This window comes from Coregonus lavaretus (assembly GCF_964263955.1).
Source record: "Coregonus lavaretus genome assembly, contig: HAP1_SCAFFOLD_1179, whole genome shotgun sequence".
Classification (NCBI taxonomy): domain Eukaryota; kingdom Metazoa; phylum Chordata; class Actinopteri; order Salmoniformes; family Salmonidae; genus Coregonus; species Coregonus lavaretus.
Window position 1 is genome coordinate 22,173 of NW_028158261.1, and position 15,368 is coordinate 37,540.

General features: G+C 41.5%; 1 protein-coding gene across 1 annotated transcript in view; it reads right to left on the bottom strand.

Moving 5' to 3' along the window:
• LOC311124246 (cadherin-2-like) overlaps positions 1-15,368 on the bottom strand; it is a gene marked incomplete at its 3' end in the record, with an annotated part of 77,302 nt that overhangs the window by 15,149 nt on the left and 46,785 nt on the right. Inside the window, exons 5-12 of the mRNA XM_084198422.1 lie at positions 15,057-15,212; positions 11,309-11,453; positions 10,835-11,007; positions 10,401-10,538; positions 9,974-10,159; positions 7,016-7,269; positions 6,698-6,840; positions 4,460-4,693 (exon numbers count right to left, since the gene is read on the bottom strand). Coding sequence (XP_084054548.1) covers positions 4,460-4,693; positions 6,698-6,840; positions 7,016-7,269; positions 9,974-10,159; positions 10,401-10,538; positions 10,835-11,007; positions 11,309-11,453; positions 15,057-15,212 — 1,429 coding nt within the window. The remainder of the gene's footprint in view (positions 1-4,459; positions 4,694-6,697; positions 6,841-7,015; positions 7,270-9,973; positions 10,160-10,400; positions 10,539-10,834; positions 11,008-11,308; positions 11,454-15,056; positions 15,213-15,368) is intronic.

Consider the following 15,368-nt stretch of genomic DNA (forward strand, 5'->3'; position numbering starts at 1 on the left):
TTATTTCCTTTTCAAATAACTGCAAATGAGTTGTTGTAATCTGAATAAAGGGAAAAAGGCCTTTCTTGAACATTGGGTGAGACAATCTTACTAATTTGCTTGAGAACCAGTTCGGATTTAAGTATAACTTTTGTATGACTGAAGCTTTTAGTGATAGGTCTAATGCTTTAATATTTAATAATTTCTGTCCTCCGAATTCATATTCATTATATATATTGTCTGGCTTGCCGTTCCAAGTAAAATTGAATATTTTTTTCTCATATAATTTTAAAAACAGTTCGCTAGGCGTAGGCAAGACCATAAGCAAACAGGTAAACTGGGATAATACTAAAGAGTTAATCAGGGTGATTTTTCCACAAATTGACAGGTATTTTCCTTTCCATGGTAGTAAGATCTTATCTATTTTTGCTAACTTTCTATTAAAATTTATTGAAGTGAGATCATTTATTTCCTTTGGTATATGTATTCCGAGTATATCCACATCACCATCAGACCATTTTATTGGTAAACTACATGGTAATATAAAAATTCTATTTTTTAGTGATCCAATACGTAATATAGTACATTTGTCATAATTTGGTTGTAATCCAGAGAGGTTAGAAAATGTATCTAGATCCTCTATGAGGCTGTGGAGGGATTCTAGTTGTGGATTTAAAAGAAAACATGAATCATCAGCGTACAATGACACCTTTGTTTTTAAGCCCTGTATTTCTAATCCTCTGATATTATTATTGGATCTGATTTTAATAGCTAACATCTCGATGGCCACAATAAATAGATATGCCGATAGTGGACAACCTTGTTTCACTCCTCTTGACAGTTTAAAACTTTCTGAGAAATAGCAATTATTTACTATTTTACACCTAGGGTTACTATACATGATTTTGACCCATTTTATAAGAGATTCTCCAAAATTAAATGCTCCAGGCATTTATATATAAACCCCAGTCGAACTTTATCAAATGCCTTTTCGAAGTCTTCTATGAATAGCAGGCCTGGTTTCCCATATTTTCCATAGTGTTCCATTGTTTCCAATACTTGCCTTAAATTATCTCCAATGTATCTTCCATGTAAAAAACCTGTCTGATTAGAATGAATAATATCCGACAATACTTTTTTAATTCTATGCGCTATACATTTTTGCTAGAATTCTTGAGTGTCAGATAATCTACCATTTACATAGGAGTGGTTAAAACATGCTAATAACAGTCCTCTTAGTATATCAAAAAAGGTTTGGTATACCTCGACTGGTATGCCATCCAACCCTGGAGTTTTCCCAGACTTAAAGTCTTTAATTGCATCCAGAAGTTCCTCCTCTGTAATTTCACCTTCACATGAGTCTTTCTGTGTGGCTGTTAATTTGACATTATCAATAGAAAAACATCTCTACAATTAGCTTCAGTTAGAGGAGATAGAGGCGACTGAAAAGAAAACATATGCTTAAAGTACTTTGTTTCTTCCTTCAAAATATCATTTGGTGAATTATGGGTGACTCCGTCAATTGTAACCAGTTTCATAAAGTTATTTTTTGTGGCATTCCTATGTTGAAGATTAAAAAAGAATTTTGTGCATTTTTCCCCATATTCCATCCAATTTGCTTTATTTTTATAATATATTACACTTGATCTTTCTTGAATAAGTTTCTCCATTTCTTTTTGTTTTTCCTCTAATTTATTCTGAGCCTCTATGTTACAGTTTTTATTGCCATCTATCTGTTCTGTTAGACTTTCTATTTCCTTTCTTAGTATAAACTCTTTTGACCTAAATTGCTTTTGTTTTCGAGATGAGTACTGAATTGCATGGCCTCTAAAGGCACATTTAAAGGTGTCCCATACAATAAGGGGTTATGTTGGAAAAAGTCTGTTATAAATTCCTTTGTTCTAATTATAAATAAATTATCATCCAATAGACTTTGATTACATTTCCAATATCCTCGCCCACGTGGAAATTCAGTAAGAGTAATGTATATGCCTATTATATGATGGTCCGACCGCATTCTGTCCCCTATCAACACTTTTTAAAACTTTTGGTGCCAACGAGAATGAGATAAGAAAGAAGTCAAGACGACTAGCTTGATTCAGTCTCCGCCATGTACAGTGGGGAAAAAAAGTATTTAGTCAGCCACCAATTGTGCAAGTTCTCCCACTTAAAAAGATGAGAGAGGCCTGTAATTTTCATCATAGGTACACGTCAACTATGACAGACAAAATGAGAATTTTTTTCCCAGAAAATCACATTGTAGGATTTTTTATGAATTTATTTGCAAATTATGGTGGAAAATAAGTATTTGGTCAATAACAAAAGTTTCTCAATACTTTGTTATATACCCTTTGTTGGCAATGACACAGGTCAAACGATTTCTGTAAGTCTTCACAAGGTTTTCACACACTGTTGCTGGTATTCTGGCCCATTCCTCCATGCAGATCTCCTCTAGAGCAGTGATGTTTTGGGGCTGTCGCTGGGCAACACGGACTTTCAACTCCCTCCAAAGATTTTCTATGGGGTTGAGATCTGGAGACTGGCTAGGCCACTCCAGGACCTTGAAATGCTTCTTACGAAGCCACTCCTTCGTTGCCCGGGCGGTGTGTTTGGGATCATTGTCATGCTGAAAGACCCAGCCACGTTTCATCTTCAATGCCCTTGCTGATGGAAGAAGGTTTTCACTCAAAATCTCACGATACATGGCCCCATTCATTCTTTCCTTTACACGGATCAGTCGTCCTGGTCCCTTTGCAGAAAAACAGCCCCAAAGCATGATGTTTCCACCCCCATGCTTCACAGTAGGTATGGTGTTCTTTGGATGCAACTCAGCATTCTTTGTCCTCCAAACACGACGAGTTGAGTTTTACCAAAAAGTTCTATTTTGGTTTCATCTGACCATATGACATTCTCCCAATCCTCTTCTGGATCATCCGAATGCACTCTAGCAAACTTCAGACGGGCCTGGACATGTACTGGCTTAAGCAGGGGGACACGTCTGGCACTGCAGGATCTGAGTCCCTGGCGGCGTAGTGTGTTACTGATGGTAGGCTTTGTTACTTTGGTCCCAGCTCTCTGCAGGTCATTCACTAGGTCCCCCCGTGTGGTTCTGGGATTTTTGCTCACCGTTCTTGTGATCATTTTGACCCCACGGGGTGAGATCTTGCGTGGAGCCCTAGATCGAGGGAGATTATCAGTGGTCTTGTATGTCTTCCATTTCCTAATAATTGCTCCCACAGTTGATTTCTTCAAACCAAGCTGCTTACCTATTGCAGATTCAGTCTTCCCAGCCTGGTGCAGGTCTACAATTTTGTTTCTGGTGTCCTTTGACAGCTCTTTGGTCTTGGCCATAGTGGAGTTTGGAGTGTGACTGTTTGAGGTTGTGGACAGGTGTCTTTTATACTGATACCAAGTTCAAACAGGTGCCATTAATACACGTAACGAGTGGAGGACAGAGGAGCCTCTTAAAGAAGAAGTTACAGGTCTGTGAGAGCCAGAAATCTTGCTTGTTTGAAGGTGACCAAATACTTATTTTCCACCATAATTTGCAAATAAATTCATTAAAAATCCTACAATGTGATTTTCAGGATTTTTTTTCTCATTTTGTCTGTCATAGTTGACGTGTACCTATGATGAAAATTACAGGCCTCTCTCATCTTTTTAAGTGGGAGAACATGCACAATTGGTGGCTGACTAAATACTTTTTTCCCCCACTGTAGCTGTACCGTGATATTTGCATTGCTACGGAGTAACCCTTCAGTTGTTCTCCACTAATTCCCCCGCTAAAGCCCCTCCCCATCCCAAGTTGAGCCGTCATCCCAGTGATCAGCATCCCACCCACGTCCCTCCGGATCCCTAAGGCCCCGAGAGGCCAGGACCCATCCATCGAAAACAGCACACAGTGCCACCCACAAAATAGAAGCAGATTAACCGCCAAAAGCATTTCCAATGCTTTCACCTCTATATATATATATATATATATAACTATTAAAAAAAAATTATGCATATCCTATTTTCCATCATTATCAATTAATATGCGTAATAATGTCGGCAGTTCACGCATAGGATTTTAACATATAACCCGGATTGCCATTGTATTACATTTAATTCATTGACAAGCAATTATTATCCTAGCAAATAATTCCTGTGGTCCATCCCATACCCCAGACTGATTATTTCTTTGTCAGTGGGCAAACATACGAAATCAGCAAGGGATCAAATACTTTTTTCCCTCAGTGTAAGTGTTTTACTTTCCATGTCAATAAAGACTTTACATGTCAGTATATTGAATTGAATTGAGAGAGTGTAATATAGGGAAGGCGAGAGAAAGAAAGAGACAGAGCGAGATGGGGAACAATTTTCTATAAGTTATTTTGTCATGGCAATAAAGCATTTTTGAATTTAATTGAGGGCAATAGAGAAATGTAGAGACAGGGAGTGAAAGAAAGACAGGAAAGATAAAACACAGACACACACTAACCATTGAGGCGTGTGAGGGTCCAGTTCCGTCGTGCGTCTGCCGGCCGGTTGGCCAGTTCGAAGGCAAAGGGGCCGGCGTTAGGGATCAGATCGGGGTCGCTGGCAGTGATGTTGATGGCATTGGGCTCAGGCTTCTCACACATCTCCACCTCCGGAGGGAAGACACGAGGAGCATTGTCGTTTATGTCTAAAAGGTACATCTGTAACGTACCCGTACCACTGGCAGGGGGGATGCCTGAGAGAGAGGATGGAGGGATGGAGGAGCAAGAGAAGGAGAGACCAGTGAGATAAGCAAAGTGGAGTAAAAGGCCCCTTAGATATGAATAAATAAATAAAATATGTCAAAAAGGCAACCTGTTTGGTGCAACATAGATACTGTACTGAACTATTTATATGTTGAGAGGAGATACCAGGGGTTGGAACTGGTTCAGAGAACAGAACTGAAAATCAGGATTTTCTTTTTCAAGGAACAGAAACAGACCCTGGAACAGAACCGCTATTTTAAATGCATGGGAATGGGTTAATAACGTTATTTTACGTTCCCGGCATTTTTTTCTAGTCCCACAACAAAACCAACTAAGCGCCTATGCAAAGCCCTCACTCTGTCACTCAAAAACGTATTCCAGTATCTGCCTGCAAGCTAAATCAATCAATCAAATGTATTTATAAAGCCCTTTTTACATCAGCAGATGTCACAAAGTGCTATACAGAAACCCAGCCTAAATCCCCAAACAGGCTACTGACTGTACTGATGTTACATTAATGCTAAATTCAGAAGATAGGGAGCCAGATTTTTTATTAGCTAGAGAATAATGGATTGACTTTTTAAAAGCTAGTTAAGGATACAACAGGCCTAGTTATGATGTTTCACATTGGATTTATTAACTACAAAAAGGTAAGACGTGTTTTAAATTCTGGTACCGCTCTGCACACACAAGCTTGTTAGCTATCTAGCGCAAGCTTGTTAGCTAGCTAGCTCAAAGGACATTCAAAGTTCCTCCAGAGAAGCCACTCCTCCTAGGTATAATTCTGTGGACCTAATTCATATAATGCATGTCAAAACAAGATGCCCAGCGTTTCAAGCCTCCTCCTCAACCCTCTCTTGCCACCTGCAACATTTCAGTCGCATCTTGCGCCATAGGCTACACTTGTCTGTCCATCACGCATGTAAACAACTAGCTTACCTGCTCTATCCGCACTGATTGGTGAAGTAAGTTAGTGAGCTAAATGTAAAAAACGTTAAAAAAGGAACACAAAGGAACGATATAAACGGTACGTTTTTTTGGTTCGAATCGGTTCAGTTGAACGAAACGAACAAAAATAGTGGGTCTGTTCAGAACGAAACGATTGGAAAATAATTTCGGTTCCAACCACTGCCAAAAACACAGGGTAATAAGAATCCTCATAGGCACAATACAGCATTCAAAACAAACACGATTCATGCTGTCATACATAATATTATGCCACACCCAAAACCATATTGCAACATCCAAACTTCTCAAAACAACACTCTGTCAACAGCTACATCTGACCTCAGTAAAACTAACCTTCTAAATAAGAGATGTGATGAGAGAAACGTGTGATTCAACATACACACCAGGAGAGTGAGTAAGGGAATGAGGGAAAGAGAGATCAGTATGTTAGGGAGTCTGTCTGAGGCACACATCTGCCTGTGTGTGTGTGTGTGTGTGTGTGTGTGTGTGTGTGTGTGTGTGTGTGTGTGTGTGTGTGTGTGTGTGTGTGTGTGTGTGTGTGTGAGAGAGAGCAGGAGCATGTGTGTGTGTATTTGGCAAAAGCACTATGAAGAGCTCAGTCAAAATTAAGCTCAGACACAGCAGGGGCTCTGTGGTGTGTGTGTGTGTGTGTGTGTGTGTGTGTGTGTGTGTGTGTGTGTGTGTGTGTGCATGTGACAGGGAGAGAGTGTTTTTAGAGAATGTGTATGTGAGCACTAGTTTGTATGCTCATCCGTACACATATCATTTTCTGAAGCAGTACTGCCATTGTCATCTGAGATGGTCTTAGAATTTTGGGGGATTTTGGCAACAAAATATTTGTATTATCGTGCTAAGAAAGTGATTCAGACTGAATGGATTGTAACTGAATTTAATTAATGTGAATAGTAAGATCGAGCTCAAAGAGCTTCCCTGCAAGAGTACCCCATCTCCCATCCTCCCACATTAAACACAGCTATAAACACAGTAAGCTCTAAAAACAGTATAGGCCTACACACACAACTCACCATTGTCAGAGGCCATGAAGGTGACGTTATAGAGGTTATTCTTCACATAGTGAGACTCTCTGTCCAGCACAGCGATTGTGGAGATCCGCCCGTTTACAGGGTCGATCTCCAGCCAATTAGCAGGGTCAAACAGCTTCGAATACCTGGATATCAACCAAAAGGATGAGAGAACACAATTACAACAGGAAGTAACATGACACTCTATAATGCATTTGAAACATACACATTCAACACATATAAAACATCATAAAACATTATCAGCTAACATGAGCAACCCTGCAATACTCTCTCCCCTCTTTTTCTCTCTCCTCTCCGTACCGTATGTTCTGCTGCATGTATCTGTCAGGGTCGTGTGCTGTGAAGGTGGTGAGTAGCGAGCCGGCTGGTAGTCCCTCCTCCAGTTTGATGGCTTTAGGGTTGGGGGAGAACTCTGGGCTCTCGTTGACATCTGCGATGCGTACAGACACGGTGGCGGTGGACTGACGGGGCAGGTGGATACCACGGGCCAGGGCAACCTCATTCTCAGCCAGCACCGTCAACATGAAGGAACGATTTACCTCATAGTCTATGGGCTGGAGATTGAGAGACACGTAAACACGGAAATACACACCAGTTAGCCACGCTCATATATACACACGCACATACAGTTTATCGGCCAGATAGACATACATTAGCCGCAGTGGAGGCTGCTGAGGGGAGGACGGCTCATAATAATGGCTGGAATGGAGCGAATGAAATGGCATCAAACACCTGGAAACCATGTGTTTAATGTATGTGATACCATTCCACTCATTCCGCTCCAGCCATTACCACGAGCCTGTCCACCCCAATTAAGGTGCCACCAACCTCCTGTGATTAGCCGTTATCATGTGTGTGTTTATCTGTGTGTTGTTTGTATGTGCAGCATCTGTCTGTGTGTGTACATAAATATACAGAGAGGTACATGTTGTGTGCATAGCCGTGTACAATATATGTGATGTGTATATCTGTGTGCTGTATGTACAGTCTGTACTGTATGTATGTACACTACCGGTCAAAACTTTTAGAACTCCTACTCATTCAAGGGTTTTTCTGTATTTTTACTATTTTATACATTGTAGAATAATAGTGAAGACATCAAAACTATGAAATAACACATATGGAATCATGTAGTAACCAAAAAAGTGTCAAATAGCCACCCTTTGCCTTGAAGACAACTTTGCACACTCTTGAAATTATCTCAATCAGCTTCATGAGGTAGTCACCTGGAAAGTGTGCCTTGTTAAAAGATAATTTGTGGAATCTCTTTCCTTCTTAATGCATTTGAGCCAATTAGTTGTGTTGTGACAGATGATAGCCCTATTTGGTAAAAGACCAAGTCCATATTATGGCAAGAACAGCTCAAATAAGCTCTTATAAAATGGGTCAAAATCATGTATAGTAACCCTAGGTGTAAAATAGTAAATAATGGCTATTTCTCAGAAAATTTTAAACTGTCAAGAGGAGTGAAACAAGGTTGTCCACTATCAACAGAACAAATAATGAGAATAGAAAGGTTCAGAACTTTTGTAAAACATCACAGTACGGTTGAAATATATATGGCAAATAGAAATCCTATATGGATGGTGTTAAGAGATAGATGGGAGGTATTGAATGGAGTTGAAGGATGGGACTAATAACAAATAACAACAAATAATAACAAGATAACTAATAATGTAAGCATACTGTGTCCATGATAAGTATATAGGTTGTATGTTGGGAGCTTTTGGGAAAGAGCACAGTTAGAAAGATATGGCATATAGAAGCAAACCGGATGGACATCATGAAAATGATCGGAGAGGTTGAGAGTAGAAGAAGTTCAGGAGCAAAAACAAAAAACCCCAAATAAAATATAATTATTGTAAAATTGACTGTGTCCATAAGGTGTAGATAGTAAGTATAGGCTGGAAGTAGAGGCCTGGGCATTGTTGTTCACTAATTTACCCCAAGTAGGGAAAGGATGGCGGGGTTGAAAAGTAATAAAGGGGAGTATATATATAAAAAACATGGGGGATTGGAAGTGATGCAGACAATTACATTGATAGAAGTTACTATCTATCTGCAATATTAAGCTGATCTACCCCCCCCCCCCCCCCCCCCCAAAAAAAAAAAAAAAAAGAACAGCTCATATAACCAAAGAGAAACGACAGTCCATCATTACTTTAAGACTTGAAGGGCAATAACTTTGAAAGTTTCTTCAAGTGCAGTCGCAAAAACCATCAAACGCTCTGATGAAACTGGCTTTCATGAGGACCGCCACAGGAATGGAAGACGCAGAGTTACCTCTGCTGCAGAAGATACGTTCATTAGAGTTAACCGGCCTCAGAAATTGCAGCCCAAATAAATGCTTTACAGAGTTTAAGTAACAGACACATCTCAACATCAACTGTTCAGAGGGGACTGTGTGAATCAGGCCTTCATGGTTGAATTGCTGCAAAGAAACCACTACTAAAGGACAACAATGAGAAGAACAGACTTGCTTGGGCCAAGAAACACGAAATTTGTCCTTTAGTCTGGAGTCCAAATTTGAGATTTTTGGTTCCAACCGCTGTGTCTTTGTGAGACGCGGTGTGGGTGAACGGATGATCTCCACATGTGTATTTCCCACCGTAAAGCATGGAGGAGGAGGTGTTATGGTGTGGGGGTGCTTTGCTGGTGACACTGTCTATAATTTATTTAGAATTCAAGGCACACTTAACCAGCATGGCTACCACAGCATTCTGCAGTGATACGCCATCCCATCTGGTTTGGGCTTAGTGGGACTATCATTTGTTTTTCAACAGGACAATGACCCAACACACCTCCAGGCTGTGTAAGGGCTATTTTACCAAGAAGGAGAGTGATGGAGTGCTGCATCAGATGACCTGGCCTCCACACTCCCCCGACCTCAACCAAATTGTGATGGTTTGGGATGAGTCGGACCGCAGAGTGAAGGAAAAGCAGCCAACAAATGCTCAGCATATGTGGGAACTCCTTCAAAACTGTTGGAAAAGCATTCCAGGTGAAGCTGGTTGAGATAATTCCAAGAGTGTGCAAAGCTGTCATCAAGGCAAAGGGTGGCTATTTGAAGTATCTCAAATATTAAATATATTTTGATTTGTTTAACACTTTTTTGGTTACTACATGATTTCATAAGTGTTATTTCATAGTTTTGATGTCTTCACTATTATTCTACAATGTAGAAAATAGTAAAAATAAAGAAAATGAGTAGTATGTTCTAAAACTTTTGACCGGTAGTGTATATGTGCTGTGTCCTACCTTGACCACAGTGACCAGTCCCTCGTTGGTGGTGGGGTCAGTCGGGATGGAGAAGCGTCCAGTGGGGTCTCCAGCGGTGATCCTGTACACAGTCCTCCACGCTGCAGTATGGGGCTGGTCCTTATCTGTTACTGTCAGGTTAGCTACGATCACATTCACACGGTTCTCATGCACCTCTCCATAGAACTACAGAGGGAGGGGGAGGGGGGAGAGTGATGAGGGAGTGAGAGATGAAAAATCCTGCTCAATAATATGATAAATAAACTTTGGTAATGTTTTTTGTTGAAAGATTATTTCTTTGGTGTTCTTTGATGTGTGTGAGAAAGAAAGTGTGTGTGTGTGTGTGTGTGTGTGTGTGTGTGTATTTATTTGTACTGTGTCTTTGTGTCTGTGTGTCTGTCTGTCTGTCTGTCTGTGTGTGACTTACTGTGTCAGCGGTGAACTCTGGGGGGTTATCATTGACGTCACTGATCCTGATGATAGCTGTTGCTGTGTTAGACAGGCCGTAGGTGGGGTTCCCCTCCATGTCAGTAGCCTGGATGATCAGCGTGTACTGAGGAACTTTCTGGAAGGAGGAAAACAAGAGGGGACAGGTTCAGATTACAGAGAATAACCTAGACAGTCAGTATGTAAACACAAACTCATACAGTGTAAAATAAATGCTGTTGTTTTTACAGTAACTTACCTGTAAACATAATGTACTGTTAAACCAAAGATAACTTTTTTTTCTTACAGTATCTTACAGGAGGGTGCCAGTAAATTACGGTAGAAACAACAGGATCTTTTTTGTTATGGTGTACACATTGATACACATCACACACACACACACACACACGCGCACACACACAAACACCCACCCACCTCTCTGTCGAGGCCTGCTGCTACGGTGATGATGCCTCCTGTCTTGTTGTTGATGGTGAACATGTTGGAAGAGGGACTCTCAGGGTTCTGAGATATAATCTTGTATCGGAGCATCCCATTGGCTGTTTTAGGGTCGTCCTTGTCCACTGATGTCACTGTCATCACAAAGGACCCTGGGAACGCAAACCAAGCAGTCAATAAAAAATTGACTGTATGTGTGCGTGAGTGTGTGTTTTTTATTTTACCTTTATTTAACTAGGCAAGTCAGTTAAGTTAAGTTATTTACAATGACGGCCTACACCGGCCAAACCCGGACAACGCTGGGCCAATTGTGCGGCGCCCTATGGGACTCCCAATCACGGCCGGTTGTGATACAGCCTGGAATCGAACCAGGGGGTCTGTAGTGACGCCTCAAGCACTGAGATGCAGTGCCTTAGACCGGTGCGCCACTCAGGTGTGTGTGTGTGTTTTTACCTGGTTTGGAGCCCTCTGGTACTGATCCGTTGTAGATGGTGTGTGTAAACTCTGGTCTATTGTCGTTCATGTCTATGACATTGATGACGATGTCTATGGGGTTCTCTATCTGGTTCCCATTCAGGTCCACAGCATGGGCTCGCAGCTAGAGGGACAGATAGAGGATCAGGGTTAGGACACGGTTAGGGAATGACATGGCATGGGCTCACAGCTACACAGACAGAGACAAACTCAGGGTTAGGGAAAAGCTGTTGTGAGGACTCCAATTCTATAACTCATGACTTTGCCTCTTCTGTTGTTTTCTCTCTCACATGGATCAGAAAGGATTATGTATGTGTAAGCAATATGGCAATATCTCCACATAGACCTTGGATAGGCTAGGTATAGTTTTCAGCATAAAGTAGGGTGTTCACCCATAAAATGATTATTTAATTCAATGTTTCTGAAAACATGTTCATTCAATAGAGAATTGCATCAGAGAAACAATAGTCCAAACCCTTTGTTTCTACCATATACAGTGCCTTCGGAAAGTATTCAGACCCCTTTACTTTTTCCACATTTTGTTACGTTACAGCCTTATTCTAAAATTGATTAAATCGTTTTTTCCCCTCATCAATCTACACACAATACCCCATAATGACAAAGCAAAAATAGGTATTTTGACATTTTCAGTATTCAGACCCTTTACTCAGTACTTTGTTGAAGCACCTTTGGCAGCGATTACAGCATCGGGTCTTCTTGGGTATGACGCTACAAGCTTGGCACACCTGTATTTGTGGAGTTTCTCCCATTCTTCTCTGCAGATCCTCTCAAGCCCTGTCAGGTTTGATGGGGAGCGTTGCTGCACAGCTATTTTCAGGTATCACCAGAGATGTTCGATCGGGTTCAAGTCCAGGCTCTGGCTGGGCCACTCAAGGACATTCATTGACTTGTCCCGAAGCCACTCCTGCGTTGTCTTGGCTGTGTGCTTAGGGTCATTGTCCTGTTGGAAGGTGAACCTTCGCCCCAGTCTGAGGTCCTGAGCACTCTGGAGCAGGTTTTTATCAAGGATCTCTCTGTACTTTGCACCGTTCATCTTTGCCTCGATCCTGACTAGTCTCCCAGTCCCTGCTGCTGAAAGACACAGCATGATGCTACCACCACCATGCTTCACCGTAGGGATGGTGCCAGGTCACCTCCCTGACCGTAGGGATGGTGCCTTGGTCACCTCCCTGACCAAGGCCCTTCTCCCCCGATTGCTCAGGAAGAGTCTTGGTGGTTCCAAACTTCTTCCATTTAAGAATGATGAAGGCCACTGTGTTCTTGGGGACCTTCAATGCTGCAGAAATGTTTTGGTACCCTTCCCCAGATCTGTGCCTCGACACAATCCTATCTCGGAGCTCTACGGAGAATTCCTCGACCTCATGGCTTGGTTTTTGCTCTGACATGCACTGTGGGACCTTATATAGACAGGTGTGTGCCTTTTCAAATCATGTCCAATCAATTGAATTTACCACAGGTGGACTCCAATCAAGTTGTAGAAACATCAAGGATGATCAATGGAAACAGGATGCACCTGAGTTCAATTTCGAGTTTAGTAGGAAATGGTCTGAATACTTATGTAAATAAGGCATTTCTGTTTATAATTTTTTATACATTTGCTAAAATGTATAAAAAACTGTTTTCGCTTTGTCATTATGGGGTATTGCGTGTAGATTGCTGAGGATTTGTATTTATTTAATCCATTTTAGAATAAGGCTGTAACGTAACAAAATGTGGAAAATGTCAAGGGGTCTGAATACTTTCTGAAGGCACTGTATAGTTAAAAAGTTAGATGACGATTTACTCCGAGAATTTAGCATAATTAGAGTGAATAGAATGTAATTATGGCCATGGTGAAAAAGTGGTCGCTACTCAATATAACTCTGTCACAGCGCCGTTCTGCCCATGGAGCAAACTTCAAACGTCAACTTAGAAGCTAGTTAGTGGCTGCAGGTTCATGTGTGATAAAAGTGGCTTTTTCTAAATGAAATCCACAGAATACAAAACAAAATTGATGTCACGGATTCTGCCGAGGCTGCTCCTCCTCCTTGCTCGGGCAGGCTTCGGCGTTCGTCGTCCCCGGAGTACTAGCTGCTGCCGTTCGATGTTATCGGTGTTTGTTTAGTTTTGTCTGTATTGTTTACACCTGTTCGTCATTATGTTAATTGTTTCCCTTATAATTACCCCTGTCTCTCATCTGTACTTTGTGTGTGATTGTTTTCCCCTTCACGGTTGTCTATTTTGTGAACGGGTTATTTCCTCCCTGCGTGGAGTTATTTTCTGTGTCCTTTTGGATCCTTTTCGTATTAAAAGTACGTATCCGAGAGTTCTGTGTCCTGCGCCTGACTTCGTTTACCGCATCTCACAGACAGTCGTGACAATTGAGCCAAATATATATATATATATATATATATATATATATATATATATATATATATATATATATTAATTAACATAGCTAACTGACTCAATTTCAATATCTATCCTAAAAATCTGTTCCAGTTTTCATTGTGAATTTCTGAGTCATCCCCTTTAAATTACCATAGAAACGACCCTCTCAATATTGATTGACCGGGGTTAGAGGAATAGAAAGCCACGGATCTGGAGATGAAAATTACGAGGTATCAAGTTGATTTTGATTGGTCCAAAGTGTGGAAACGCCTCCTAATGTTATCACCTCCAACGCCAAAATATGGAAGAGATGCAACCAAGAGCTGCACGGTCTAAAGTAGCAATGGTCACAACAAACTAACGTTCTTATTTACTCAATACTGTTAAGTACAAGAATATTAAGGTTGTAATATTGTAGAGAACAATCTAATAATTAATTGTATGTGATTCATAATGACATAGGCTAAAGAAAACTAGGTTTAGACATAAATGTAGGAGCACCCTCTTGAATTTACCCATATTTCACTACATTCTAGAGCGGTGAGTGAACGCCCTACATATTGCTTACACTTCAGAGCTCAAGCCTCCAAGGGCAGAGAGAGAGGAAGGGTGTGAGGTATTGGGATTGGAACGGGGCCATTGACTGAGGTTAGTGTACACTTGGCCTCTCAAGGGTGGATCTAAAGACCCTTAAGTGTTTCTCTCCTAGGGCCTCTCAACTACTGCTCTCTAACAGAGAGCAATACATGGAAAAAGCAGATTACCCTCCCCAGTACCTGTCTCCAAAACAGCCATGGCAGAGAGGTAGAGAGGCCTACCGCTAGGCAGGGAGGAGTAGCTGCCATAACATACTGCTGTTACAGTACCCTCACCCTGTGCCCTGTCTCATAGCTGCTATACTGTCTGTGCTGCTCTTTATACCGAGTCTCCAGTACTGCCACCGCAACAGCTCATGAATATATTCATGACAGAGCTTCAGTGACTCTGACAACTACATCACACTGTATGAATATTCATGAGGGAGCCCCACCCTTCATGCAAATGTCCTGCCTGCAGATCAGAGCTAGAGTTGCTTGAGTGTGTCTCAGTGTGTGTGCATGTGTGCCTGTTTGTGTACTGCAGATAAAAGGTAACATTCTCAGACTGAAGTTTCCTGTCCAACTACCTCAGTGTGACGTTTTACATACACCAGCAATTGGCAGCAAATAATGTGGTCAGAGGGATTCTCTATATAGGATTCCCTCCTGATCCAGTGAATCTTCCAACCAGGATTTCTGAAAAACCTGGGAATTTTGGGAAAGTTACCAGAATTTTGCAACCCCAGTTACACACTTACATGGAAGTTGGAGATGTGTTCGCGGTCGAGGGGTTTGGTCACAGAGAGCTGACCAGAGATAGGGTTGATGATGAAGATCCCGGTCGGAGGCTGGTCAGCACCGGGTCCAGTCACACTGTACCGCAGGAGACGGTTCTTATCACGGTCCGACCGGATCTAGACCACAGGGGGAAAGAGAGAGCGAGTGGGAGAGCAAGAGGGAGGGAGGGAGAGATATTCCCACTTTAGATACAGTTACACAACCACACTTTTATTTAAAACATATTTAGCTCCACTCAACACCATACATAGGCTATACAGTACAGACAGGAA